The 15,293-nt window shown below is 40.6% G+C and overlaps 1 protein-coding gene and 1 long non-coding RNA gene across 3 annotated transcripts; one reads left to right on the plus strand and one right to left on the minus strand.

The window, feature by feature from the left end:
• Nucleotides 1–35: 35 nt before the first annotated feature.
• On the plus strand, nt 36–1,391 carry LOC112169573. Its single transcript, XR_002924749.2, has 3 exons — nt 36–342; nt 436–528; nt 953–1,391. It is a non-coding gene; the product is annotated as an uncharacterized LOC112169573 (long non-coding RNA).
• Nucleotides 1,392–1,498: 107 nt separating this feature from the next.
• Nucleotides 1,499–4,791, minus strand: LOC112169572 (GTP cyclohydrolase 1). Of its 2 annotated transcripts, XM_040508840.1 has the most exons (4): nt 4,006–4,113; nt 3,494–3,561; nt 3,318–3,408; nt 1,499–3,050 (listed from the first exon to the last, which is right to left on the minus strand). In XM_040508840.1, the coding sequence occupies exons 3-4, from the start codon at nt 3,358–3,360 to the stop codon at nt 1,867–1,869; spliced, it is 1,227 nt and encodes a 408-aa protein (XP_040364774.1). In that variant the 5' UTR covers nt 3,361–3,408; nt 3,494–3,561; nt 4,006–4,113; the 3' UTR covers nt 1,499–1,866. The 2 variants fall into 2 exon arrangements, with proteins under 2 accessions (XP_040364774.1, XP_024162398.1); XM_024306630.2 differs by lacking the exons at nt 3,318–3,408; nt 3,494–3,561 and having other exon boundaries at nt 4,006–4,791.
• Nucleotides 4,792–15,293: the final 10,502 nt, after the last annotated feature.

A 15,293-nucleotide genomic window follows, 5' to 3' on the forward strand; every position in this document is an offset into this window, starting at 1 on the left:
ATGACGGATTTTCTTTGATGCTCATCAGTTTGATCAAATTTCACCTCTGGTTTCTGACGAGGAAACTTGGTCGGCTCTCCAACATGAAAATACTTCTTTTCCATCAAAAAATTGATGTAACTGTAGCTAAACCGAGAGAAGAGTATTGTCATCTCAGTAACCCTATAGGATATAGCCACAGAGGTATGAAATTTGGAAGGGTTTTATTTTTGATTTGTCTAAAGCAACAAGATCTCAACTTTTGTGTTGATAATATAGTACAAGTTCAGCGTGCTCATGTTCGTGTCCATTTGGGAGAACTACTGGGAATTCCACCTACAACACAAATTTTTGACATCCCAGGTGACCCTTGAAGTTGCACCTTCTTCTTTATGGTTCTCATATTAAAATGATTAGGAAAAAAAAAAAATTAAAGATAACTCTTTGTTGATGCAGAAAGCAATGCTCCGGTAACTGAGTTGACAATAGTTGACATGTTATGCTATGCTCTTGAACATGGCTGACAAAAATCATCCTCATAAAAGACAGGTATATTGTTTTTCATACACTAACATACATTCAATTTTTTTACTTCCCTTCTTTCCTCCCAAGTTCGTTATACTAGATGGTTGCACGCATTCAGTGACATAAATCTAATATATATCTTTTTTACTTCCCTTATTTACTGCAAAAGTCAGCTTATAGAGCCCATCTGTTTCTCATAAGCCAGTAATGTTAAGAGATGATCCTTCAAAACCCATGCAATAACCACGGCTAAGGTGTTAGTATCTAGATATTATTCAATTTAGTTGAAAGTCATTTGTTATGTACCTTCCAATAAAAAGTTGTTCTGCCTCTACACAAAAAGATTAATAAATAAGTTCTACAGAATTGGCCCTGATCTGTTTGCCAAGGTATTTTCCCATGTTTCTAATGGGATCCTAGGTTTTCTGATTGTGATAAATTACTGCAGGTTCAAGCTGTGTCAGAATTACTATGTATGCTCCTGTTGATAGCAATCTTGGGATTGCTAATAAGGGATCGCCATTGAATTAGCCCTTGTGCCCATATCAGAACTTCACTTGAGTAGGGAAGTATTGGAGAGGACAAAGGTTTAATTTTTGCTGAGTTTACTTGTGGCTGAACACTTCCATGTATATATAGTGACTGGTCCATAATCGTATCGTTTTCTATTTGCATTTGCAACTCTGTTATCTCCGGCAACTCTCTGACATGAAATTTAACTCTTGCTGTCTGGATTATGTTTGGTGCAAAGTTATTTTTGTTTTCTGTGGTAAAAGTCCTTTCTGCAAGCACCAAACAAGCAAATTGTTTTGTGGCGCTGAACATCAGCTAGAAGCCAACAATTTTTTCTTTCACAGGAGATTACATTTGTCAAAGTGGTTTGGAGTTATGTTACTTGTTAATGATTGATGAAAGCTAAAATTTGAGCAAGCTAAAAGACATAATTAACCAGATAGAGCCTTCCATGGTCAACAATTCAAGGTACTGCAATGACTAATCAAGTAACAGACTAAAGCTTTGTGGGTATTTCAATAATCAATATGATTCGTACCATCAATATATCATTCGTATGACAGTAAAGGGAATGGAAACAATCTTTGAAACAAAGAGAAGCCTTGGAATCTTGCGAGGGTATAATGCTACAGATAATAGATGAAACAAAACAAAACTTTAGGATCCTCTGTTATGAGACCATGGGCATTTGGATAGTTCAGTTAAAAATTCCATACCACCAAAACAAAAATGAGGCAAGTCCCAGATTAGTCATCCTTTGACTATCATAAAACTTATGGCTGAGCAGCATAAACCACCAAGGCAAAGAACTGAGTAGAAAAGAATCGATAGTTAATAGATGAATTAGGATCATGGTCCCGAAATGGCAGTGTTTGGGAGGCTCTGCAAAAACTTGGCCCTTGCAGCAGGGTCAGTTGAAAAACGACCCAGTACTGCAATGGTAGCTGTGCTACTTCCAAACTTCTCAATCCCTCTAGAGATCATACAGGTGTGGTTAGCCTCCACAACAACTATCACATCTCCACCTGAAAGTGATGCCACAGTTTCTGCTATCTGCCGTGTAAGTCTCTCCTGCACCTGGAGCTTAAAACCATAGAAACAGACAATTGATTGTAGAAGAGATTTTCCAATGGGATTGGATCCTTCTGTGGCCGTATATCCTATATGCACGACACCATAAAAGGGAAGTAAATGATGCTCACACTGAGACCACACAGACAAGTTGAGCTCAGAGTGGATTTGCTTTTCTTTGCAGCTATCTCCATTGGGGTGTAGAGGATCCACCCTAGCAGAAACAAACCCATTCAGCTTCATATCCAAATTACAATTCTGGAAGTTCATCAACCATTTCACAAAGCGAGCAGGTGTTCCTACGAGCTCCTTTCTCAATGGGTCTTCACCCAGTGATCTAAGAATTGAAGCTACTGCAGTGACCATTCCCTGATTGGCTGATTCAACCTTCGAGACAGCATTAGCACCGGCTGAAGATCGAGATGGACACCAATTGCTTGAGTCTCTCAAGCCAGTTTTCTCCACATCTATGCCTCTGAATTTCAGAAGACTCAAAAAATCTGCCCAAATATTGGCACTTTCATTTTCAAAAACTCCAGAACCTGAACTAACCAGCAATTTTACCCATCCTTGGTGGTTTGAGTCGAGAAAAGCTGATTCTAAATTTGGGAAATGAATGTGTGAACACTGGAGCCTGACAGCGACACCGGCTGGCTTGATGCCATGGTGCAGGGCTGAGCACACTTCATCTGCTAGACGCTGTGGCTCTTGAAGACGTTTTCCAAACACATCAGCTACTCGAGAGAGCTTGCTTAAGCCTACAACTCGTTGACCAGAAGGGACATAACCCACATGACATTTAACCTGGAATGGTAGCATACAAGATTCACAATAGGAGAAGAGGTTCAGATCTCGAACAACCACAAGTCCACCAGCTCCTCCAGCATGACCTACTGCATTATCCAGACCAGCTTCAGGGAACAAAGCACCTTGCACAATGTCCTTAACCTTTTGTCCATAACCTTGAAGAAAAGATCATGATTCAAAATCAGTACATGCCCTAGATTATTTTGATGTGAATATTATAAAGATATCAATATCACCAACAACATCCATTTCAAAAGAAATATATGAATGAATCCAGAACATGCTCAGCGCTGCATAAAGAATCAATTTCGAAAGGGCCTTGAAAACAGCCAGTTCACTTGGTGATGATGTATATGCACATATATGCCAGTGATGAGCTTAACCTCATACGGTTTACAATTACGATAATTACTCTACCCTACCAGGCGACAAGCAGAAGTCATTCTTGATGCTTTTGATAGGCATGATGAAATGGAAGTAGGAAGGTTGGGTGCATCCAAGATCTCCATCTAGCTACAGATAAATTAGGCACAGTTTGAAAAGAATTGACAACAGATGGTCCCTTCCTATTAGATTGATTTGTCATCCCATTACTTACGCATTTGAAGCTACAGTTTTAACATGAAGATTGATAATCCCAGCAAATGGCATATATATTTTTAGTTCCTGAAAGGTAAGAGTTTTATTAGGGCATTAAGTTGCAGAGAGGGAAGCATTTTGAACTGTGTACAGTGTGTTATCTATCTGGCAATCAAGCTGAAAAACAAGAATGGTATCTTTAATAATGGATTATAAGTTTATAACACATACGCTACTGTCACCATCTAAGGCTACAGATATTTCATTTACACTCTAAATACATTCCATGCAATTAGCTCTAGCCACCATAAGAATTTCAGAGCATTCAAGTCTTGACAAACTTAAATAAAATACTACCTAAACAACTACCCAAATCACAAAATTTAGTAGCTACCAACAATAACTAATCCAAAGGTTGCCCATATATAATAAACAAGAGGAACAAAACAAAGTTACAATCTTTCTGAACTATATTGATAAGCATTGAATTAGCAAGTAAAGTAATGTAAACAAGGCAAAGAAAACAGTTACCCCTAGTTCCTTCTCGAAGGGCCTTCGCAACACGAAGAGGTGTCTTCTTGAGACCTTCTCTGTCCACATCCTCTCCAAGACCCTGCAGGAGAACTTTGACAGCATCCTCAATAGCTACGGTCTCGGGTTCGGCATCAACACTCAGCTCAATACAACCCAGCTTCACTCCATTCTCAAGTTCCGAACAGAAATGCCCCTCATCCAATGCGCCCATTGACAGACCACCAAATCCGAAAACAGCACCGACCCAGATCCCAAATCAACCACACTGGAAGATATCACTGCAAACTTGGAAGATAAAGACCAAATCTTTGACGCAAACCAACAACAATACTGGAAACAAAGAGCTACCCAAATCACCCAAACAAGAGAAAAATCAATAGAACCAAGAAGTAGCTTGGGAAGAAACCAACGGAAATGGCCTTTAAAAGGAAGAGGGGAGGCCAAAAAGATGTGAAAATGAAACGTAGGGTTGGAGTTGTTATTGGAATGTGTGGATCTTCCTTGACGAATCTCTCATCGGAATGTGGGACCCAATCAGGGTGTGGATTTGCACGGGACCGGAGGACCTGGGTCGGTGGTAACCACAGGGCTCTCTCTCTCTCTCTCTATTTCGTTATCCCTCTTTGAGTTGTGTCTGCGCTCTGTTTTCCTTGTGTTATATAGACGAATGGGGGCGATTTGACGCTTAAAGAAGTGAGTCAGAAGAAAACGAAAACCAACCCAAATGGGCAGATGGTAAGATGGGGTATGGTATGGTACCTATCAGCTATCACACACCAACCCACCGCCACTTGCCACCAACGAAGAAAGTAGTACTCCAATCTCACCCACCGCATATCCCGGATCTCTACAACCTTGGTAAATGGTAATGATGCTCTGCTGCTTCTTAATGGTCAAATGTGAATCTTTCTGTATTGTAAAGTTTTATTCTATGATTGTGGTGGTCAAAGGTTTCATAAAAATTCTTGTACTTTTCTACTTGTGGATCTATGGAAATTATTCTATGCAGCGACGGTGTAAGTGACCCAACCCTTATAAAATAATCTCAACCCTTGATATTTATTATCAACTTTATTTTTAATAAACAAAAAGTGTATTTAATGCAATCTAACCATTCATTTATGTTGGTGCAAGTGCACAGCGGTGCACTGAATAATCTCTCGTGGATCTAATAGAGTGAATCATTGTATATGCCATAGGATCTAAATGAGTCTAAATGCATCCATGGCAATACCTTAAGGGAATATTTGTTAGTGTGAGTTATCATTCCCTATTAGGAATAGACTATAAGGGAATATATTGTTATAACTACTTACCTTGTATATGTTGTGTAGTACAGTAGTACACAATAGTTGTAGTACGATTGTAATCGGTTTATATTCACCACAGAATGGGTGTAATATGATATCAGAAAATTCATTCTCTATATCTCGTCCTATTTAACTTGGTATCAGAGCAGAGATCCGAAAGGACTTTGTCTCGTTGTTTTTATCTCAGTTTTTTATTCAAACTTGAGGAGTTAGAACGCCGTTGTTAGGGTTTTTTCACCTCTAAACTACATCCTGAGCGTCCGTCAAACAACGACCAGTGTCTTCTTGTTTGACTTCGGCGACATCATCTCCAGATCAGATCCGGCGTCAAAGTCTGCATCAAAGTCTGCATCGGACTGACTCTCTTCGTCTGCATCGGACCGGACTCCCTCCTCGTTTCAGATCGCATCGGACCCGACTTCCTCCTCGTTCTAGATCACATCGGACGCGATTCCCTCCTTCCCCTTCGCTGTCGATTTCAAGATCGCCCAGAACCGGCGATCCTCGCTCGTCTAGCTCCGTCGCCCAACAACCAGAGATCGACGCAGGCGATCCTCGCTCCTCGCTCCGCCGTCAGTTCCCCGCACCAGACCGACCTCGTCTCTTGTCAGCCGCCTTCGTTTGCCTCTTACATCAGAGCTTGATCTCCATTTTCTTCAGTTGGGCAACTCGGTCAAATTGGTTCAGTGAGTCAACTCGGTCAAATTGGTTCAGTGAGTCAACTCGGTCAACTGGTTCAGTGAGTCAACTCGGTCAACTCCAGATCTCCGAGTCAATTCTAACAGGTTCAAAAAAAAAAAAATCTGTTATTATTAATTTTTTGGAGCATTCTATTCTTCTTAATTCCGCTGCGTACTTTGGGATTCGTGTGTTTATTACTATTGTACTATTACAATGGGTGGTGATGACAATCAAAGTTCTAAGGCCAATGAGGTCCAGAAGGTTGAGGTCCCTATCAAGAGCTCAGAAGGTGGTTCTTTCGGGGGTACCAAACTCACTAGTACCAATTTCCGAACGTGGAAGAAAATTATGTCAGTTTATCTCCGTGGAATACACAAAATGGGGCATGTGACTGGAACAATTAAGGCTCCTGGTGAAGATGATGTGGAGGCCTATGCTAAGTGGGAAGATGATGATGGGTTTGTAATGTCAATTCTATTTCGAGCCATGACTGATGATGTGCTACAGATGGTGGAGGAATGTGAAACTGCTGAGGCGATCTGGAAGACATTGGGGGATTTGTATACTAACGAGTCTGATTTTATACAGGTTCATGAATTGATGTGTAAAGCTGCTAGTATGCAACAGAATGGGCAACCAGTAGCTGTGTATTTCACCAAGCTGAAGAATGTATGGGCTGAAATTGATCAGAAGCGTCCTTGCAAGATCAAGAATCAGGAAGATCTTGTGTGGTACCAGAAGGAGAATGAGCTAGAAAAGGTTCATGTATTTATGACAGGGCTTGATGAGAAGCATAACAGTGCCAAGGGAGAATTGCTCAAAATGACAGACCCTCCTAGTTTGAACACAGCTTTTACATACGTCCGTAAGGATGAGTCTCAACAGGAGAGTGTCAAACATGCACAGATTGAAGTATCTAGCTTAGCCATTCAGGCCAAGTCACTGGCACATTTCCTTCAGCAGCAGAGTTCAGCCCCATTTCATCAGCAAGGTTCACCACAAGGCTTCACCAACCGCCCTCGTCCTCAATGTTCTTATTGCAACGACCTTGGACATGTTCGGGAGACTTGTTGGAAGTTGAACCCACACCTTAAACCTAAAAGGCAAGGTTATCGTCCTAAGGCAAAAGAAGCTGCTGTTCAATTGGTCCAAGAACCAGATTTCTATGGAGTGGCTGGCCAAGATCATCATACAGCAGGTGGAGCTACCCCTACAACCTCTATAGCTGGTCGAGGTAAAATTGGTATGGCTTTACAGATTTCTAACTTTGTTGGTTCTGATACATGGATTATTGATTCTGGTGCCTCCGATCATATGACTTATGACAAATCATATTTTACTGAGTTGTCCTCCCAATCAGTTTCCTATGTAACCAATGCCAATGGTGAGGCTTTTCCTGTGTTAGGGTCAGGGTCAGTGCGTATTACTCCCACTTTAGAACTTTATAATGTGTTATATGTGCCTGACTTATCTCATCACTTGATATCTGTCCCACAATTGAACACTGAGTCCAAATGCTCTGTAAACTTTTATCCTATGTATGTGATTTTTCAGGATCTTCTCACCAGGGAGATAGTCGGTCGGGGGTATCTGAGGGGCAGGTTGTTCCATCTGGATGAGACATACGCAGGAGAGAAACCAGGAGCACAGTCCCGAGCCGCTTTGACTTCGACTTCTGATAAGCTAAGTGAGATTTGGTTGTGGCATCGCCGTTTAGGGCATCCATCTTTTAGTCTTATGAAGAAAACCATGCCTACTCTGTTTATTGGTGTGGATGAGTCAGTTTTACATTGTGAAACATGTGTTTTGGCCAAGAGTCATCGTGCTACTTATTCTCCTAGTATTTCTAATAAAAGTGTTATTCCTTTTGAGTTTATTCATTCTGATGTTTGGGGACCTTCTAGAGAGCCTACTGTATCGGGTATGCGATATTTTGTGTTGTTTATTGATGATTGTACAAGATTGTCATGGGTTGCTCTTCTTAAAACCAAAGATGAAGTCTTCCCCGCTTTTCAAACCTTTCGTAATCTTGTTCAAACACAAAATCATAGCACCATTAAAGTCCTTCGTTCTGACAATGGGGGGGGAGTATGTTAATCATGTGTTCCAAGAGTTTTTTAAAATCCATGGGATTGTTCACCAAACCACGTGTCCACAAACCCCAGAACAGAATGGAGTGTCTGAACGGAAAAATCGTCATTTACTTGATATGGCTCGTGCCCTTCTTTTTAGTGCTCATATGCCTAAGTATCTTTGGGGCGATGCTATACATGTTTCCTCTCATCTTATCAATCGTCTTCCATCCAGTGTCCTTCAGGGAAAAATTACATTTGAGGTTCTCGCCTCTCATGTCTCTTTACCATCCTTTCACAATCTTCCAGCTCGTGTTTTTGGTTGTGTTGCCTTTGTCCATGTACCAAAAAATCAGAGGTCTAAGTTGGATGCCCGGGCCCTTAAGTGTGTATTTGTTGGCTACGGAGGTCATCAGAAGGGGTACAAGTGCTGTCATCCACCCACCAGAAAGTATTATGTCACTATGGATGTTACTTTCTTTGAAGACATGAGTTATTTCTCCTCTTCAGCTACAGCTCTTCAGGGGGAGAATTCATATTTTGAAGAGCTATATCATGGAGAGGGGGAGGACTCAGAGGGAGAAGGAGCAGCCACATAGCCAGGAGGTATTTTGACGAATCCGGTTGAAACTATTAGCTCGCCGCCTCCAGCAGCAGAAGTACCAGTTCCCATCACTCAGAATGAGGTTGAAGACACAACTGCCCCTCTTGCCATCGCTTCTACCCCTGACCCACAACTTCCTGGTACTGAAGATCACCCATTTGAGGTATGTCCATCCACTGATACTAGTAGTAGTGAGTCCAATGTTGAGCAATATGTGTTTCCCCATAGGACCACTCGAGGTCAATCAGCCAAAAGATATGAACCTACTCTTACTGCCAACTCAACATATCCAGTAGCCAACTATATGTCCACTAGGAGGTTGTCTAAGTCATATGAATCATTTGTGAATCAAATATCTGCTGTATCAGTACCTAACAAAGTGCAGGATGCGTTGGGGGATCCAAAGTGGAGGAAGGCTATGGATGAAGAGATGGAGGAGTTGCAGAAGAATAGTACTTGGCAACTTGTGCCTCCACCACAAGGCAAGAAGGCTGTAGGCTGTCGTTGGGTGTTTACCGTGAAGCATAATGCAGATGGATCAGTGAATCGATACAAAGCACGTCTTGTAGCAAAGGGATTTACTCAGACGTATGGTATAGACTATGATGAAACTTTTGCTCCTGTTGCCAAGATGAATATTATTCGGGTTCTGCTCTCGTTCGCTGCTAGTTTAAACTGGCCACTCCGACAGTTTGATGTCAAGAATGCATTTCTTCATGGAGAGTTAGCCGAGGAAGTATACATGAGCCTCCTACCAGGGTATGTAGTTGCTTCTCCTGGTGAGTTTGTATGCAAATTGAAAAAGTCTCTGTATGGTCTCAAACAGTCACCTCGTGCTTAGTTTGGAAGAATTTCACAATTCATGCGGAAGGTTGGTTACAGGCAGAGCAACTCAGACCATACCTTGTTTCTCAAGCATCAACATGGGAAGGTAACAGCTCTAATTATCTATGTGGATGATATGGTAATCACTGGTAATGACACTGTTGAGATAGATAGACTGTAGAGACAGCTAGCCTCTGAGTTTGAGATGAAGGACTTGGGTGAGCTTAAGTACTTCTTAAGAATTGAGGTAGCCAGGGGGAGAGAAGGAATCTATCTGTGCCAGAGGAAGTATGTTCTTGACTTACTGACAGAGACAGGTTTGTTGGATTGCAGACCTATTGACACTCCTATTGAGCAGAACCATGGTTTAGCTGAGTATCCAGATCAGAAACCTACTGATCGAGCTCGCTATCAGAGGTTAGTTGGGCGCTTGATTTATTTGGCTCATACCAGACCAGATGTTGCGTATACAGTGAGCGTGGTGAGTCAGTTCATGCATAATCTGAGTGAGAGTCACATGGATGCTGTTATGCGAATTCTGAAGTACTTGAAGTCAGCTCCAGGTAGGGGAGTACTATTTTCTAAACACAACAACATTCTTGAGGTTTGTGGCTTCACAGATGCAGATTGGGCTGGGAATATCACAGACAGGAGGTCGACATCATGTTACTTTACCTTTGTGGGAGGTAATTTGGTTACATGGAAGAGTAAGAAACAGAAAGTTATGGCACGTTCTAGTGCTGAGGCCGAGTATAGAGGTATGGCTCATGGAGTGTGTGAATTGTTATGGCTGAGAAATCTGTTACGTGATCTGGGTTTCATATTCAAAAACTCCATGCAGTTGTATTGTGACAACAAGGCAGCTATTGACATATCACAGAATCCAGTACAGCATGATCGTACTAAGCATGTGGAGGTTGATCGTCACTTTATAAAGGAGAAGCTAGATGCCAAAATCATTAGTTTTCCTTTTGTTCCAACTGAAGAGCAACTTGCAGATGTACTTACCAAAGGAGTTTCCAGGAAGGCGTTTTATGACTCACTAAGCAAGTTGGGCATGGTTGATGTATATGCGCCAACTTGAGGGGGAGTGTTAGTGTGAGTTATCATTCCCTATTAGGAATAGACTACAAGGGAATATATTGTTGTAACTACTTACCTTGTATATGTTGTGTAGTACAGTAGTACACAATAGTTGTAGTACGATTGTAATCGATTTATATACACCACATAATGGGTGTAATATGATATCAGAAAATTCATTCTCTATATCTCGTCCTATTTGACTATATTAACATTGGAAATACACAAATGTATTTGCTTTACCTATACTCACATACATTACTTAGGTAACCATATCAAATCTAGCTATAAATTGCAGTGTTTGTTACTATCATTTCTCGACAGTTCAGTATGGACATTTCATCACAAGCAAAGTCATTTCTCTACTTATGTTACTATCAAATCTGTATCAAGGGTTCTCGACCTACAGCTCATGCCGATCAAGCCACTAGCATGGTGATAAGTGTATTCCCTCGTAGATGCCGATCATCTAGTCCATTAAAGGAAATATTCCCCACCTATCCAATGACATGTCACAATCCCAAGACTCCACAGTAAGATTTTGTTGCAGGTTATAAAAAAGGTTCTCTAGTGCTAATAGACTAACCCTTGTTAAATCAAACTTTACAGATATGCCTAACTATGTAATGTCTTGTTTTAAATGCCCTAGTAAACTTTCCAAAGCTATAAATGACAAAATATTTAGAAATATCAATTCTAACTCTGCTTCTGGAGCCAATGCATATATGGATTTTAATAGTATTAGGAAGCGGGACATTCTTTAAAACCACTCTGCCACCATCTTGTGGCAACCTCCCCCTACTAATACTGTCAAAATCAATTTCGATGGTTTCATTTCAAAAAATAAGAGAGTTGCAAGAGGGTATGTGATCAGAAATCATCTTGGTGAATCTATTGTGGCATATGCTAGAATAACGGGAGACTCCACTATTCCAACTACTAAAGCAATTGCTCTCCATGACAACCTAAAGCAATTACTCTCCGTGACAACCTGCTTTAGCAAGGGAGAGAGGATTTACAAAAATTCTTGTAGAAGGAGACTCAAAATTGGTGAAAGACTACACAAATGGAAGCATTTCCACACCTTGGAGGTTATTAAAAATCATTCGAGACATCCAAGAAATTGCTAAAGGATTTGAGAACATCCGATTTAAATGTATTTATAGAGAAGCAAACTATGTTCCCGACCTGAAGCTGTCAGTAGGCTTTGAGAATATGAGAAAGAAAACTGTAGCTTTGTTGAGAAGCTTTGATGAAGAACAACGTGTTATCGACAAACAGTAAGTGGCTTATGTCTGGGCGTCATTGATGTGCTCATTTTTTCCTATATTTCCATGCCTCATAATCTTGGTTTTTATGTTTAGTTCTCCTTATTTATGATTCATTTACATCTTTTAGTGTTTTTGTAGGTTTGTTTCGTAGAAAGAAGAAAAGAAGCCAAAATGAGCTAAGTAGAATTGAAATGCGATTGCAATACCACGTTCCAGAATCTGCCCGTGCAGAATATCTAACTTCGCATAATTACTGGGAATTACTTAGATCGAATCAGATAATGATCCTTATATCATTGGAAAGCTATGGATGTCTATTTTCTGTATAATTTTACAGATCTTGATTTCGATACTTCTACAGAAAGTTATGATTGTTTGAGTGAAGATAGGTCAGACAAGAAACCTACTAGGGAATTTACAACCATTCGTGGAGAACTCAAGTTCCATGGCACAAGATCGTCAATCCTAATGTTTCAAGCAAGTTAATTCAGATGAGGATTCAATGATGAACTTTTTCCTACTTCTACAAGAGATATTTCAAGGTTTTCCCATTCCAAATGAAGAAAGGAATCTAAACCTAAGTTTTACAAGGAAACATGATGCCAAAGATGAGCAGAAATCTTCCCTATATAAGGGAGCACGAATTTACATGAGAAGGGAGTCTCGGAGCACATTGAAAATGCCTAAGGAGTGGAGACGACTCATCCATCTTCCCTTTCTTTTCCTTTCCATTCTTTTTATGTTTTTCTTATGTTTTACTTAATTATATTTTGTTAAACTTTTTCTAGGTTAGGATGATGCTCTATCATGATTGTTTATGTACTTTGATGTTTTATTGATGAATTTATAGTTTCTTTATGATGAATGCTTAATCACTATTTGAATTGATGCTTTATGTTTAAGTTCTTTGATTGATCACCTTAGGGCTTTGCATATAGTAATTGGAAGATAAATTTGAAGCAGAGATGCAATATAATTTGATTACCTTCTTGTGATTAAGTGTGGTAAATTACATTATTACTTGAGAAAGACTAATGGTTTGCTTGATTCCCTTATTTTCTAAAGCGGAATGAGTCTTGCATGTTAAATTTATACCTGAGAATGATAAACTGCATAGTTAGGATATAAGATCTTTACCCGAGAGGGATAGCATCATACACTTAAGGAAAACTATGGTCTAGAGTACCTGAGAAGGACTTATATACGAGAATTATCATATAGAGAAATAAAAGAATCTGTTAATTGCATTGAAACATAAATTGGATTGTTAGTTGTTGATTATGAAACCCTAGGTTTTATCATTATTTATTTGTTTTTTTTTGTTTTTTTTTTCACATTATTTGTTTAGTTGAAAACCTTAAAACCATATCTTCTTTAGTTTGATTGTTTATGTGTTTTTGTGTTTGGATTAATTAGGTTAGGATTTAAATTGATTATCAATCCTCAGTTGGAACGACCTCGTACTTGCACACTATACTAACGACGATTCGTGCGCTTGTGAGTTTTAATTAAAATTTCACAACAGTCATTTATCCCAATAGAAATAGGGACAATCTGTCTAGTAATGCAGGCCTGTCTGAAAATGGTGGATAACACGTCGCCTTCTTTAAGGCCCTGAGTAGAAGAAAAAGTCTTGGAAGGCTTCCTATTGATGAGAATTGATGAGGAAACAGAACGAACACAGTTCATAATCAATAGAATCCAGTGTTTAGCAAACCCCAATTTGGTTAATACAGCTTCAAGAAAATCCCAATCAAGGCGATGACTCGGTTAATTATTTCCCAGTAACTCTGATAGTAGATTCCCGAAAAACCGTCAAGGCCTTGAGCTTTAAGGCTTCTCAATTGAAAAACTGCATCATGAATCTCCTCCACAGACACAGGAGCAAGGAGGGAAGAGTTCATATTAGGGGTGACAATCAGATCTATCAAATGTAAAACATCCTCCCAATCTCGAGGACCATCTGATGTATAAATCTATTGAAAGTACAAAGATATGGTATCAGAGATGTCTTTTTCAGAATGAAGACACTGATCAACAAAGTTCTTGAGCTTAGAATCTTGTTTTATCTGTCTTCTTTTGATGGTAAATTGATTAAAGAAATGCGAATTGCAATCACCAAGATTTAGTCAACTGATTCTAGATCTTTGGTGCCGGAATAATTCCTCCAATCCCCAAAGATGAATGATTTGAGAGTAAATTTGCTGAATGCGATCACCATCAAAGTAGGTAGCGTCTGCAAGAATGGTATCCATCTCAAGTGAGAGTTCATCAATCTTTTCTTTATAGTCCACATATGAAGTCAAAATAGAGGAACAATGAATACTTATTGGTTTTAAAAACTTAGCTCATTTGTCAAAGCCCCGTCGAGCAGCGTTCTGGGCTCCGTGGTTTGGATTTTGGATCTGGCTTAGGATTCTTCGGCGAGTTGCAGTGGGTGAGAGTGTGATGCTTGCAGAAGGACATAAGAGGGAGCCCAGGCGTCCTTATGGTTGAAAGATGCTAGCTGGCATCCGATTTTTTATATAGAAAGAAAGTTGGATGTTTTGGCAGAAGCAGCTTGCTGGTTGGATTTGGATTAGCTTCTCAACATCTAGATCAGCGCGCTGGCCTGTGCTAGCGGTGGCGGGTATTGGCCAGCGGATGATTTTCAGGCCGAAGATGGCTAGCGATCAGAGGAGCTCAATCACATCAGCAGTGATGTGGCCAGCAGTGGTGTTTGGCCATCGGAGATCTAGTCAACTATGTTTGGACAGTGGTGATTTGGTGCTCAGCAGAGACATTGATCGAAGAACATGGCGGAGTAACAAGCCTTGGAGGTTGGGGATCTAATATGACGCTCCGTCAAGGCTTCGCTTGCGGTGTTGTGCTGGCGGTGGTATCTAGAGGTGTCGTGTTTGGTGGTGACGACCGCGTTAGCTTGATGCCACTGTGTTCAATAACTGTGCACTATCGCAAGGCAGAGATGATGGAACTTTGAGATTGATTAACTGGTTGTTTAGTTGATGCTTTGATCAAAGCTTCGTGGGTAATGACTGAGCACCATTCTCCTTGATGCTGGTCAAAGAAGAAGATGGAAGTTTCCATGGGTGTCCAAATCAATTTTGGATTAGGTGTCCATCGATTGCATCTTCCGTTGGCGGCAGCTAGAAGTATCACTGGAGCTGCTCACTGATGTTGGTGCTACTGCTTGGCGGTGGCAGAGCTGTTTACGGAGTAATAATCCAAGAATGGTACTTTGCTTGGCGGAGGTTTCGTCCGCCACAAAATTTCGAAGCCGGAAACCAAAATTAAGGGGCGGTGCTTGGTGGAGGTTTGCTAGCGGAAGTTGCCTGGCGGGACTCTTTAGCGGAGGCCTGGTTGTCCAGAGTAAATGGGCACCGCTAGCAAGGTGTTGCTGTGAGAAACAACTGTGCCGCTTTGACCGCTGATCTCAGAG

Source organism: Rosa chinensis, chromosome 6 (genome assembly GCF_002994745.2).
Source record: "Rosa chinensis cultivar Old Blush chromosome 6, RchiOBHm-V2, whole genome shotgun sequence".
Taxonomy (NCBI): domain Eukaryota; kingdom Viridiplantae; phylum Streptophyta; class Magnoliopsida; order Rosales; family Rosaceae; genus Rosa; species Rosa chinensis.